The sequence below is a fragment of the Necator americanus genome, chromosome I (genome assembly GCF_031761385.1).
Source record: "Necator americanus strain Aroian chromosome I, whole genome shotgun sequence".
Classification (NCBI taxonomy): Eukaryota; Metazoa; Nematoda; class Chromadorea; order Rhabditida; family Ancylostomatidae; genus Necator; species Necator americanus.
The window spans coordinates 17,472,743-17,485,570 of NC_087371.1; the positions used below are offsets into that span (position 1 = coordinate 17,472,743).

The window sequence follows — 12,828 nt, forward strand, 5'->3', positions numbered from 1 at the left end:
TTTTTGTCTTTGCAACTGTCATCCTTATCGTGCCTTACAGCAATATCTTCATTACAACGGTCGCAAATATCGAAACCCTTGGCATGCCGGCAGCAAGAAAGAGACGAATGAGCGAGCCGATTCATAATACTAACACAGGAGGAGTTTATGTGGCGCTCTCTGATGGTCGATATCTGAAGAAAATCATTGGCGGTAAATATGTTACATACTCTCTGAAAGGGAACTTATTCCCAATGATGGATTCTTTCAGGTCATCTACAAATGCCTACGGCAATAGTAACCTTACCATCTATCGGAAGGATTTGCTATGCTGATGCTGGTCTACACGCAAAAATCGAGTGTGCCGACATGGACGGAACTCATAGAGAAGTTAGTGTTTATTCACTATGACAAACTTCTGTGGCTTCTGAGATTTTCTCCATTACAGTTTTCCAAAATTTTGTCGCAGTAGATTGGCTGAGAGTGCATTGTCCAGTCTTATTTCCTCTGTTAAGTCTTTGCGAGTAAAAGAAGCTTGAACGCAAATCTGCATATTTGCTGCAGTCATGTTGCTTTCAACACCAGTAACTTTCTAAGTGAAATCACAAACGTTTGTAAAATAAGATTTTTGTGAATGTCACATATTATTAGGACATTCGAAGTGATTTTCTTTCACTTCTTGGTCATTTCGAAGTTGTTGATGTTAAAATGTTTCAGATAATCGTGAAAGACCTAGTTTTCTCGCCCTCTTCTATGGCTGTCGACGAAGGCAAAGGCAATCGCATCTATTGGGCGGATCCGAAATACCGAAAAGTGGACTCAGTGAATCCAGACGGTATGTTCTGCTAATTTCTTCCTTCAATTTCATTCATAAAACTGTTAACTATCGCATTTATTTGATGTATGGACCTCTTTAGGCTCTGACAGGCAGACTGTGGTTCGGGACAGAAATACACCGTGGGCCATCGATGTCTTTGAAAATCATCTGTACTGGGTGTCGCGCGATACGAAGACGCTCTACGTGCAGGACAAGTTCGGCCGAGGACGCGTGTCCGTGCTTGCATCGAATCTGGAGGATGTACACGCTGTGAGAGTTAGTCAAAGGTAAAATTAATTTTTTTCCCCCAGATTTACCTCTTATACGATGTGGGTTCTTACGGATTAGTTGAATTAAATAACTATTAGCTCGAGAAGTCCATAAGATAAAGCTGATGTTTTGAGATATGCTCGAGATTCCACAAGGGCAAAAAGCTCGTGTTCGGAGGCACGATGCAGCCACATCTGCGTGCAGTTGCCCAATGACGGTTTTGCCTGCCTCTGCCCCGATAGTGCATTCCCAGGGACTGTGAGTCTATGGTTTTTCTTGTCAAATATCTTTTCTTTTTGTAATGTTTTTTTTTCAAATGGAAGAGTGACGTAAGTGTGTCAAATACTTCGTGTTTTTCCTTTACTTAGTAGATTAGTTTTTAGGTAGTTATTTTGCTACCTAAAAATTATGAAAGATGAATCCAATTACAGTATAAGGATGGAATTTGTCTGCAATAGAGTCGACAAATCAATGATTTGCTACTGATTTCTAACTCATGAGAAAGTTTTAAGGATGGTTCTTGTGGATCTGCCCGTGTGGACGCACTCATTATGCCCAAGCAATGTAAATGCACGAACGGCGGCAAATGTAGGTTAGATGGAAGCTGTGAGTGCGCTCCCGACTTTGAAGGAGAAAATTGCCAGAAGTCGAGTACTGTGAGCAGAAAGGTGGGCTATTGTGTCTCACTCATAATGGGTTACCATTGCTAGGTCAATGTCATTTATGCTTCAGCTGATTGGCCGAATATCCGAGAATCTCCTCTTGGCATTGTTCTTGTTGTTGGTGTTGTTTGCCTGCATTGGATTGGTTGCGTTCTTCGGTGTTAACTTGTATAGGTGAGCGGTTTTTTTCCTTCTAATTTCTATTGACTCGCAAAAAAAAATCGTCTTTTTTTAAGGAAGCGGGTTCTTTTGTCCAAGAAGAACGAAGCAGCTGACAGCAGTGTGTCATTCCATGGAAATGTGATATCATTCAGTAACCCAGCTTTGGAAAATAAACAGGTGAATCCACTTAAACTTGGAGCAACCCTTATGAACGAACTCTTTCTCTCAGTCCAGGATCCCCACCCAATCGAATATAACATGCACCAAATCAATGCAGTTGATGCGGGATCAACAACATTCTCAAATCCTGTGTATGATCTTGAAACGGACGGTACAGAGATGATGACACTTGAGAACACACCATCCACATCGAGAGCAACGAGCTTTCACTCACAACGGACCGGTGATGACGTAATAGGTAAGCGATTAATGTTATTCATCCGTCCATTCATTCATTCATTCAAATGTTTGTACTCCAGCTACGAACGCGGAGATCACAATGAAGCCCGCTGTTCCTCCGCGACCGAATAAGGCCGAGAAGGACAAGAACATTTTAGTTGAGAATCCAGTGTTCGAAGTTCATCCAGACGAAATCTCGGATGTATAGAGTCGTAAATGTTTCATTTTTGCTAACATATTTGCCTTTCCACATCATCCCGGAGTCTTGAAGATATGTGATAAGTAGAACTCTATAGTGCAACTACTTAATTTCTATTTGCTGTTTCTGTAATGTTAGTACATATTTTGTCCGTTTTCCTGTGTTTATCGTTTGTCCAACAAATAGTGCCTGATGATGCATGTTGCTCACGCCGAAAGTCAATTTTCTTTGTGGTTAATTTTTTAATTTATGAGTCTTTTTGAACGGTACGATCGTATTATCATTGGATCGTACCGCGTGAACGTGCATTGGTTGTGTATGTTCGCGCTCTCCTTGTTTATGCTCTAGTGATTCGCGTGCATGTTGTGTAGTTCTGCTGTGTCTGCTCTGAAATGAGCACGGTTGTCCATTCCAAACGAGTATGATAAAGATTTCTAAAATCGTCATTTTCTTCTGCATGCAGCGTTCAATCCTATATTTTCTAAAATCTGAAATTGCAGCGTAGTAGCTGCTGTGAATATGTCGTTCAGTTTCTCCGCACCCATGTGAGAGCATTTTGCAATGTCTTCCAAGGGTTTTGATTGGTTGAGTTGTATCCAAGATTCGTAATGATCCTTATCAATTAACAGCTAACTTTGAAGTCTATTGACTTCAAAGTTACGTTGTAACGTCTATACGAATATTTCGAACGATGTCGCGTTGCGGGCTGTTCACGAACTGCTCACACAGCAGCGTATAGGCTTCATTAAAGGCATCACCCCACGAATCTGAGGTGGTGCAGATTTCAGGTGGAGTATTCGTATACGGGATGAGAGACTACGAAGAGGGAGGTGATTCCGTCCATTTCTTGCTAATTGCCGTAAAAAACGGCCCGGAAGATACGGCTTCAATCGTTTTGGCGCACCATTTTGTACAAGAGGTTCGATTGGAGCGCGCCAGTCTTGTGCGGCGCCACCTGAAATCTGCACCACCTCAGATTCGTGGGGTGATGCCTTTAAACCTATACGGATTGAGCATTAGTATTGTAAAATCATGGCGCTGACAAATAAGTGCCTAAATTCCTCCGTTATTAGTGGGTCGAAACAATACTAGCTACAAGTTAGAAGTGTGGTTCTGGGACAAGGGCTGGGACCAACTCTGGCCATTGTCTTCATGTTCAAAATCGAAAATACTATAATAGACGGCAAACAACTGGTGCAAAAGCCTGTAGATGACTGATTTATTATCTTGGATGTGCACATCTATTCGGGATGGGATCTGGAAGACTACGTGATTTCGAAAACTCAGTAGCAAAAATATCTTAGTCCACTATCTTTCAGCACATCCCATCAAAATGAAAAACATTATAGATAACGTGTATAGGACGGCAAGTTTCGCATCGAGCAGCCAGTAAAAAACATGGTCTGTAAACCTGGCTCACAAAGCGGTTATATGTCATGGGTACTAGAGATGGTGTTACTTGACAGACATTACTTCCCTCACGAAGACCCAACTAGGTGGTCAACCCTGAAGAGATTCCAGTCTGTCTACCTTACATATCTGATGATATGAGCAGAGCAGTTCGGAGTTGTCTACACCGAGGGGGTCCACAGAATGACGAGAGGATTGTGGATATACCACCAGCGAACCTTAAAGGCATCACCCCATGAATCTGAGGTGGTACGGTATTCACGTGGAGCATTCGTATACGGGACCGTAGATTATGAAGAGAGGGGTGATCCCGTCCATTTCTCCCTAATTGCCGTAAAAAACGGCCAGGAAGATACGGCTTCGGGCATTCCGGCACGCTATTTTCTACAATGAGTTCGATTGGAGCGCGCCAGCCCTGTGCACGCGCGCATCTTCCGGGCCGTTTTTTACGGCAATTAGGAAGAAGTGGACGGAATCACACCTCTCTCCATAATCCACGACCCCATATATACTCCATCTGAAATCCGTACCACCTCAGATTCGTGGGGTGATGCCTTTAAACGAGAGAGAGAGAGTTGATTCTTCTCTAGGATGTGTTGAAATTTGAATAGGAAGGGAGGTAAAAGTGAATACGGAAAATTACTCGACTAATAAAGAAGGGTACAGTCAATGTCTCACGGCGCAACCTCGCCGTATGACTCATGCCCACTGCTGATCGATCGACGCGTGTACTGAAAACAAGTCGTTCATAGCAACACTTTCCACATCACTTTCTCTTTTATTTTCACTTCGTTTTTCCTGCTAGCAACTCACTCGATCTAGTTAATTGTGATCCAATCATTCTGGTGCTGTTCGAAATATTGAGGATCCTCTCCACGTTTGCGAAGAGAACCATTTTTTTGGATACGCGCACTTGCTAGACGTAAAGGATGCCACATTGTTGAAACAATGATAATGGAAAATGAGGGAAGATAGGGACAATGATCCAGGAGTATCGCGTTGTGCAAGCAAGCAGTGTGCATCGCTTTCGGTTTCTTGGATCCTGACCGCCACGCTCCTCCGCGCCGCTTCGAGCCAAACAGTACAACTGTCCTCATGTCGTTTTGAGCCGATTTTAACCACTGAAAATGTGCCAAAATCGCCGAGACGCAAGTTTGCGCAAGAATTTCGTTTTACGTTTTCGTGAAGGGAGACGCACAGGAATTTTTCCCCGTACCTAAAGTGCGTAATTCTTCCATACTAGGAGTGAAGGTTTCTAAAGAAAAGATTGCAAAATCAAACAGCTTATCTACCTGCTTTCTTGACCTAAAGCCGGCATACGGTTTTGCGAGCCGCTGATGACTAGGCATGAGGTGGCGACGTCGCTTGAGAAAAAGTACAGCCTTCTCAGACGTTTACCGAGTGAATCGCGCTCTTGCATCGACGAGTCAGCGGATAGAGTTAGAGGAGGGCAAATAACTACTGCTCTTACTCTCGCTCACGGTTCACAGTTTACATTCGCATCAACACGAACTATTTTAATAATAAGCCGAGCAGTAAAAAAAATCGTTCTAGACCACATGAAGTGGAATTAATCCGAATGACGTCACTCAGCCGTTAAATACGTATTGCTTATGTTATTATTCTATTGGTGAGGTGCATGTGTAGTATTGTATTTTTCTTCCCTTCTTCTTTCCTCTCTCCATCAGCCTTTGCTTTTTTTCAAGTATTTCTACCCATATCCCCCTGTTCACCATATCCGATTTCTATTTATGAGCTTTCATATCTTTTTTGAAGCGGATACTCCTGATCTTTTTTTGTCCAGGAAAACTCTGCCCTTATTATTTCATGCCATAATGACTTTTTTCCTTTACCATAAACTCTTCTTTATCTAATACTGCCTTTGGCAGCTATTGGGTTGGTGCTGGTTAAAATATCTGTGTTGTTGAAATCAAAAATGCCCAAACTACATAGTTTGGTTTTCCTTCCACATCATTCTGCTTGGTCTAAGTGGAAATTCCACTTCTTTCCCTTTTTCGTACATTTTCAAGTATTATTTGTGAGAAACATTTGATCTTAAAGACGAATACTTTATTCATCTTCTTCTTTTAATGGATTCTTTTCTGTAAAAATTGAGAAGCAATTGTTGAGTAATGTGGTCAGATTCCGTTCTTTTCGGCTCATAAATTCCTCGAACTCTTTTTATTTAGGAAAAGAAATTATTTTGCTGTGGATCTTCTGAAAGGATCGAAACTTGAGCTTAAAAACTCGATTTGCTGAGGAAGAGTTTTCTTTTTGCTGAGGAACTATAAATATGAACTAGATCCTCACAGTCGGTCCAAGGTCAGATAAGCTAGATTCAGTCATCTGCACCCTTTCTGCCCAGTTGCTGCACAACCGAATGAGAAAATTGCGAATTTATCGATAGTCCTTTCGATTTCGTGAACTTTTTTTTTAAAAATAACTTTGACATAAACGTTTCTTCAGTCGAAATGCGCAATATGAAACTATGTATAGAGCCGATAAAACTTTGTACCTCCGACTACATAGTTTACATGTAAGGAATGATTTTTTAAAAGTCAAACTGTCTTTTTTTCTTTCAGTCACTACTTCATGATGTAATTCAGACTCGTTAACGGTTAATTTCAGAAATTATTTCGTGGAAAGAATTTTTTACTTTACAGTTATGGAAGAAGAAGCGGACCCTATGGAGTGTTTCGATGTTGACGTGTTTGAAAGCAAATTCATTCGTTGGGGTGAGCTGCCGCCGCACATAAAAATCACTGTTCTACAAAATCTTCCATATCCAACACTCAGAAACTTCATGTTCCTCAGCAAGGAAAGCTATGCACTAGCATCGACTGTGGTTACAGATGCTTACGGTGTTTATCTTCTCGACATGAACTTCCTCGCCGGTCTGCGAGATGATGTACGTCGCTGTTAAATCCATATTCTGGTAGAGTTGACGTCGTATTTATTCACCGCGATGCTTCTGTCGCAACGCATGATCCCTCTCTGTTTGACACACATTCTTCTCTCCATCTTCCTTTTCTTAATCAGCTCTTTGCGGTCGTCCGGTGACGTCACCTGCAGCACATGCCGATTTTTTATTCAATTCGGTTTGTTCTAAGCATAATGAAATGTTTTGAGCAACGATCAATGCCACCGTATCACGAAGATGTTGGGATATCTCAACGAATGGGTGAAGGTAAGTGTGCAGTTCAAGCTAAGGGTATGAGTGCGATCACACATTACTCCCCGTTTCTTCTGTCGTGAACTTCACGTTTCCAGAAAAAGACATGTGAAACAGCTTTCGTCTCCCCTGCGATACAACTTATCACGGGTAGTAGAGCACTGGCAATCAGCAGTGCGTTCATGATTTTGTATGTTAGGCAGTTTCTGCTTCTTATTTGAGTCATATCAGTTGAATTTCGGACGATGGCGGACGACCAAATCGCCCGCGTTCTATCTCGTGCTAAGTCGCATCGTTGAGAAGATAGGGTCACAGGCTGTTTGATACGGTGGACTTTTCTGGATTGTTCTGAGGTAAATTGATTGTGGTCACGCACATTATCTTTAACCACACCTTCACCCATTCATAGAGAGTTCCCAACACCGCAAATTTAGTGATATGCTTCCTCTGGAGCAAAAAAAGCGCACATACCTTTGTGCTGTTTGGATCAGATATTGGTTTTGAAGTGACTGGATTTTGCATCTATAGCAGTATATTCAGCTCAGCTAGGTATTGTTCAACCTCTTCAGCGCACCCGCGAGAATTCACATAATTTTTACGCTCGACCAGAAAACTCCATGTATTAGCAAGAGATTAATGGAAAGTGGCATACTAGGATACTGTCGATATTCCCACGGGCTACGTTAAGAAGCACGATCGTAGTTTGGCCACGGTAGCTCAGAAAAATTCATGAACACCAACCCAGTGTGAGGATACGTATACCCTATAGGATACGATACGTCTCCAACTCTCTAACTATGAGAACTGCGCAGGCTTCTTCTGACCTAATTAGGATCTTCTATGCATTTTTAGACCCACTATATAGCCTCTGGGAGAGCCTTTATAGCTTCAGCTGTACTACGCATAACCCTAGCGATTGGATGCTGATACGTAGTTCCCATCTTCACCGAAACCTTGCCTATGTCGAAAGCGCGCATCGGTCGCCCAGGAAAACCTAAGCGCTATCATTTGTATTTCACCATCTCGTTCATGGGCATTTTAGCAGTATTTTTCGCGAATCCGTCACTCCAGCATGAAGTGCTACTCCTTTCCGTCGCAGCCAGTACTAGCATCTTTTTGAATTAGTAATAGAGGTGTTAAAGATTGCTGCAGATGCCTTCGAAATACATAGCAGCTCAAGACTTGAAGAATGAAAAAATTGTTGAAATAAGAATAAAGTGAACTTTGAATTGTATCAAACTGCGGTAATGAGTCAACGACAGACGAATGACAGCAGTAATTTCCGCAACATTTTTCGGCAGGATCCAGAAGAAAATTCTGTGGAACTTAATATTTACTACATACCACCTGAAAAGAAAGGTATACCGAATTCCCATAAACCATACCGTATATCTTTTGTGGAAGATTCGAACGGAGGATGTTCAGTGAGAAGGTATGTAAGAGGAGAGTTGCCCTCTTAAACAATCAGGATACGATCAGACCACGTTTTCAGGCTAGTAGAAAAGAAAGGAAGGAAATACGACAGGAATGGGGTACGGTACACTGATGAAACATATGCTTGTGCTGCAACGCGTGTATTTTTCCAAATTACAAAATCTATCAAAGCAAAAGAAATAACATTCGAAATGGTAATTTGAGTTGTCCTTTCTTTCAGATTTTTTTTCAAGTTGAGTGGTTTTAGTAGCCTACGACGGAAAATGACTTTACAGAATCCTATGCGGCCAGAGGTCGAACGTGTGCTAAAGGAACACCCAACAACAAGGAAATTTTTATGCGAAGAATTTCTTATTCGAACAGAAGATCGAGCGCTGCCTCCGCTTTTGTTGCGTTTTTTATCCCCTGGCACTAAGTTGGATGTGTACAGTAACCCATTCCCTGAACCTGGTGATATTTTCATTGATACTGCGTTTTTCGACTCCGATGTGGTAATATTTCCATCGTTTCTTTGATGAGAACTACAAAGTGCATTTTTCCCGTCAGGTCCGAGCAGCACCAAAATTTGACACAGAGGCCCTCACAGGAGTCACAGAGGAACAATTCGTTTTACTCCAAGCAGATGAGCTTTCTATGAAAGCTCCCCATATTTCATCCAAAGCCATTAATCGGATACTTCTGGTGTGTATAATTACTCATTCGCAGTGTACCTACAGCCGGCACAAAAGTGTTGCTTCTGCGTGACGCATGGCGTCCACGGTGGATGCATTCAGCGCCACATGCTCGTAGGAACTCCCTTCTTTTTTTCGTAGTTCTCCTTCTTCGTATAATAAAGCCTTGGCAACAGGTAAGACTAGTGGAAAAGCCCCTGTCTTTTTTCACTAGTCCTACCGTTTGCTTCGGTGTTAGGACGCCTGCAGGACTTTATTTTAAAGGAGTTGAATCTTGGGCAAGTGAAAGTGAGGAGGGGGCACTCAACACTGCTCGTATCGAACTTCACTGAAACTGCACTTAGACCGCAAAAATCACTGTTAGAGCACAAAAACTGTTCTTAGTTGTCAAGTGGTATCTTCTTCTGAGAAAGCGATAGTTCACCAATCGACTGATCATCACCGGAAGTGAATCGCTGTTTCAGTCCGAATCCAATAACCTAAAGATTAGTCTCCAAGGATCCATGACATGTAGACTAAGGGTACTAGGAGAAAAAAGGAAGACAGAACTAGAATTACAAATGTTTTATCATCACCAAACGTTCCAAACCGGCTTACTAGAGTTGAATAGGTACCTAAGTCATATCATATAGTACTCTCAACTAATAAAAAAAACGAAAATGGCCTGTGAGATTGCTTTCCCGGAATCCGTATTTGCCGGTTAAGGACGGCTATTGTGCTCTAAAAGCGATCTTTGCTCTCCAGGTGCAGTTCGATTAAAGCAGTGTTGAGTGCCCCCACCTCCACCCACCCTAACTAATTTTTAGAATTTAATATCTCTGAATATATTTCTATGTGACTTGGTAGCACAACTCATCGCTGCATTTCGCGATGGTCTCACGTCGATGTAAGTCGCCATCTCCACGTGCCGCTTACACAATTGCACCGCGTTTCATGCCGCTTTGACCCGACTATATTTGGCGTTTTCTGTAGTCGTAGACGTAGTGAACCCGCAAAATATTTGTCAAAAGAATGCTGGATATACATGATTTCACGAAAAGTGGTGGCAGAAATCTAATCGCTATAAGATGTTGTCTTCGAAAAAAAGAAAAAGAAAAAAAAAGAAAGATTAACAGCAATTACACATGAAGTAACGGGACAGAAGTTAGATTCGCACAAACAAAGATTTTAAAGGCGCTCTAGGAGAAAAGATAGCGCCAGATTTAATGGAAAATTACTTCATTGGTCGTGGTTGTTATACGAGACCACGGATCTCCCTCACTAGAGGGATCACAGCCGGTTAGTCGCGAGACTACATGGCGCGTCCCCGGGTGGCGGATAGGGGGCTAATCGCGGACCAAAAGCGACCTTGTGCTTGCCCAGAGACGCAGGTGGATTCAGGGGATGGACTCCCTGTTTCTGCTGAGCCAGGACTGACTCATGACAACCTTGTATCCCGCACGTCAGTTCGGCCAAAAGCCTGTAATCAAGTGACTGGGAGGTACAAGGGAGGCGGTTTGGAGTCGCCTCCAACAAATAAGCTCCACATGTCCACTCCGGGAGAGCGGAAGTTCTCCCAGAAACTCATAGGACTAGAGGCTTGCAACCTGCCCGTGGGTTTTAAAATTTTATGCAAAACACAGTAATAGAAAAGAGTCTCCTGATTCCGAAGGAAAGCCTGGTACGGTAGCGCCAGGTGGGACGGGGTTGCAGGAGTCATGTAGGCTGCCGAAACGGAAAAGGACTAGGATGACGATCTGTACTTATAACGCACGTACGCTTGCATCGGAAGCAGCCATCGAAGAGCTGATGATGCAAGCCAAGAAGATCAAGTACGACGTCATCGGACTGACCGAGACGAGACGACGTCACCCTCTCAACGCCGTATATGAAACTGGAGAAGAACTGTTCTTAGGAACATGCGACTGTAGAGGTGTTGGTGGAGTTCGCGTCCTCGTCAACACGAGAACGGCAAAGAACATCGACTCTTTCGAACAACTTACGACCCGAATCGGACGTCTGCGGATAAGAAGATGTGGTCCAATACCAGCTTTGACTATCTTCGTCGCTTACGCTCCAACATCAAGCTACGAAGAACAAGAAATCGAAGCTTTCTATATGGACGTAGAGAAGCTCTACAGAGAAGATCATACTTTCTATAAGGCCGTAATTGGTGATTTCAACGCCAAAGTTGGCCCCAGAAGAACGCCTGGAGAATTTCACACCGGAACACATGACCTTCAGTGGGATGAGCAGGGAGAGAGGCTTTCAGAGTTCATCATGACGAATAAGACCATCCATGGGAACTCGCAATTCCAGAAGCCCTCCTCTCTACGTTGGACGTGGGAGTCACCCGGTGGAGGGTACCGTAATGAAATAGACCACATCATTGTCAATAAAAGGTTCTGCCTGACGGACGTCGCTGTTGTACCAAAGTTCAATACGGGATCGGACCATCGCCTCCTTCGAGGCAGATTTTCCTTCACAAGGAGAGCAGAGAAAGCCGCCAAGTTCAGAGGGAGAAATCCCAGGACTATCATCAACTGGGATCTCTTCGCTACGTTAGCCGGCTTTTGGGAAGATTCTGCAATGGACAACATCGACGAGGAATGTGACCGGCTCGTTGAACACCTTCACGACTGTGCGAAGAAGGCTGAGAGTTTTAAAACCACCAAGAGACGCCTGTCTCTTGAAGCTCTTGAGCTGATACGCCAGCGTGGAGCAGCACGAACCGCAGGGAACCAAGCACTCACGTACGAGCTCGCAAGGCTTTGCAGAGAGGCGATAAAGGAAGACCTTAAAGAGAGAAGAGCAGAAGTGCTGGCTGAAGCTGCAGAGGCGGGGAAAAGCGTCCGCTATGCCCGTCGGGACTTCGCCAGTCACAAGACGAGGATGACTGCTCTCCGGAACCCAAAGGGAACAGCCATTGCGTCGAGAAGGGGGATGGAGAAAATCATCTACGACTTCTACTCTGATCTCTTCGACAGCCATGTCCACTTGCCTCCTCACCGCCTGAGGGAAGATGGACAAGTCATTCCAGAGGTTCTCCCGTCCGAAATACGACATGCTATCATGTCGGTAAGAAATCGTACGGCACCCGGTCCCGACAGAATAAGACCAGAACACCTGAAGAGCCTTCCGCCAGTACTCACCAACACCCTGGCGAGGCTCTTTACACGTTATCTGTCGGAATGCAAGGTTCCTAAACAGTGGAAGACCAACAAGACCGTGTTGTTGTATAAAAAAGGAGATCCACATGACATCGGCAACTATCGTCCAATCTGCCTACTGTCCGTCATCTATAAGCTCTTTACAAGAGTGGTCCTTAATAGGATTGAAAAAGTCCTGGATGAAGGACAGCCATGCGAGCAAGCAGGGTTTCGAAAAGGATTCAGCACGATTGACCACATTCACACTGTTTCGAAACTCATCGAGGTATCACGAGAGTACAAGATGCTGCTCTGTCTCACCTTCATCGACTTGAAGAAGGCCTTTGATTTAATTGAGACGGAAGCGGTCGTGGAAGCCTTGGACAACCAAGGCGTCCCTACTCAGTACATAAAGGTACTTCGAGAGTTGTACAGTAACTTCGCGACCGGAATTTCGCCATTCTACAAGAACATCATCATTGACGTGAAGAGGGAGGGTCCGACAGGGTGATACGATTTCACCCA

The 12,828-nt window shown here is 43.6% G+C and overlaps 4 protein-coding genes across 7 annotated transcripts in view; all 4 read left to right on the forward strand.

Annotated features, from left to right (window-relative positions):
• Positions 1-2,497, forward strand: part of RB195_005945 (uncharacterized protein) — a gene marked incomplete at both ends in the record, with an annotated part of 46,535 nt that extends 44,038 nt beyond the window's left edge. Inside the window, 10 exons of the mRNA XM_064178765.1 lie at positions 41-192; positions 251-369; positions 697-814; positions 897-1,083; positions 1,201-1,324; positions 1,579-1,734; positions 1,799-1,902; positions 1,965-2,067; positions 2,125-2,308; positions 2,370-2,497. Of these exons, the coding sequence (XP_064035778.1) occupies positions 41-192; positions 251-369; positions 697-814; positions 897-1,083; positions 1,201-1,324; positions 1,579-1,734; positions 1,799-1,902; positions 1,965-2,067; positions 2,125-2,308; positions 2,370-2,497 (1,375 nt within the window). The remainder of the gene's footprint in view (positions 1-40; positions 193-250; positions 370-696; positions 815-896; positions 1,084-1,200; positions 1,325-1,578; positions 1,735-1,798; positions 1,903-1,964; positions 2,068-2,124; positions 2,309-2,369) is intronic.
• Positions 2,498-6,563: 4,066 nt separating this feature from the next.
• Positions 6,564-9,507, forward strand: RB195_005946 (uncharacterized protein; the record flags this gene model as incomplete). 3 transcript variants are annotated; one of them, XM_013440447.2, is made up of 6 exons in its annotated part: positions 6,777-6,806; positions 8,372-8,502; positions 8,563-8,698; positions 8,780-8,995; positions 9,051-9,185; positions 9,352-9,507. In XM_013440447.2, the coding sequence occupies 6 exons, from the start codon at positions 6,777-6,779 to the stop codon at positions 9,505-9,507; spliced, it is 804 nt and encodes a 267-aa protein (XP_013295901.2). The 3 variants fall into 3 exon arrangements, with proteins under 3 accessions (XP_013295902.2, XP_013295901.2, XP_064035779.1); XM_064178766.1 differs by lacking the exon at positions 6,777-6,806 and adding an exon at positions 7,056-7,085; XM_013440448.2 differs by lacking the exons at positions 8,372-8,502; positions 8,563-8,698; positions 8,780-8,995; positions 9,051-9,185; positions 9,352-9,507 and having other exon boundaries at positions 6,564-6,821.
• Positions 9,508-10,470: 963 nt separating this feature from the next.
• RB195_005947 (uncharacterized protein) lies at positions 10,471-10,800 on the forward strand (the record flags this gene model as incomplete). Its single annotated transcript, XM_064178767.1, has 1 exon — positions 10,471-10,800. One exon carries the CDS (start codon positions 10,471-10,473, stop codon positions 10,798-10,800), a length of 330 nt encoding a protein of 109 aa, XP_064035780.1.
• Positions 10,801-10,903: 103 nt separating this feature from the next.
• On the forward strand, positions 10,904-12,814 carry RB195_005948 (uncharacterized protein; the record flags this gene model as incomplete). Of its 2 annotated transcripts, none has more annotated exons than XM_064178768.1 (1): positions 10,904-12,814. In XM_064178768.1, one exon carries the CDS (start codon positions 10,904-10,906, stop codon positions 12,812-12,814), a length of 1,911 nt encoding a protein of 636 aa, XP_064035781.1. The 2 variants fall into 2 exon arrangements, with proteins under 2 accessions (XP_064035781.1, XP_064035782.1); XM_064178769.1 differs by having other exon boundaries at positions 12,608-12,814.
• Positions 12,815-12,828: the final 14 nt, after the last annotated feature.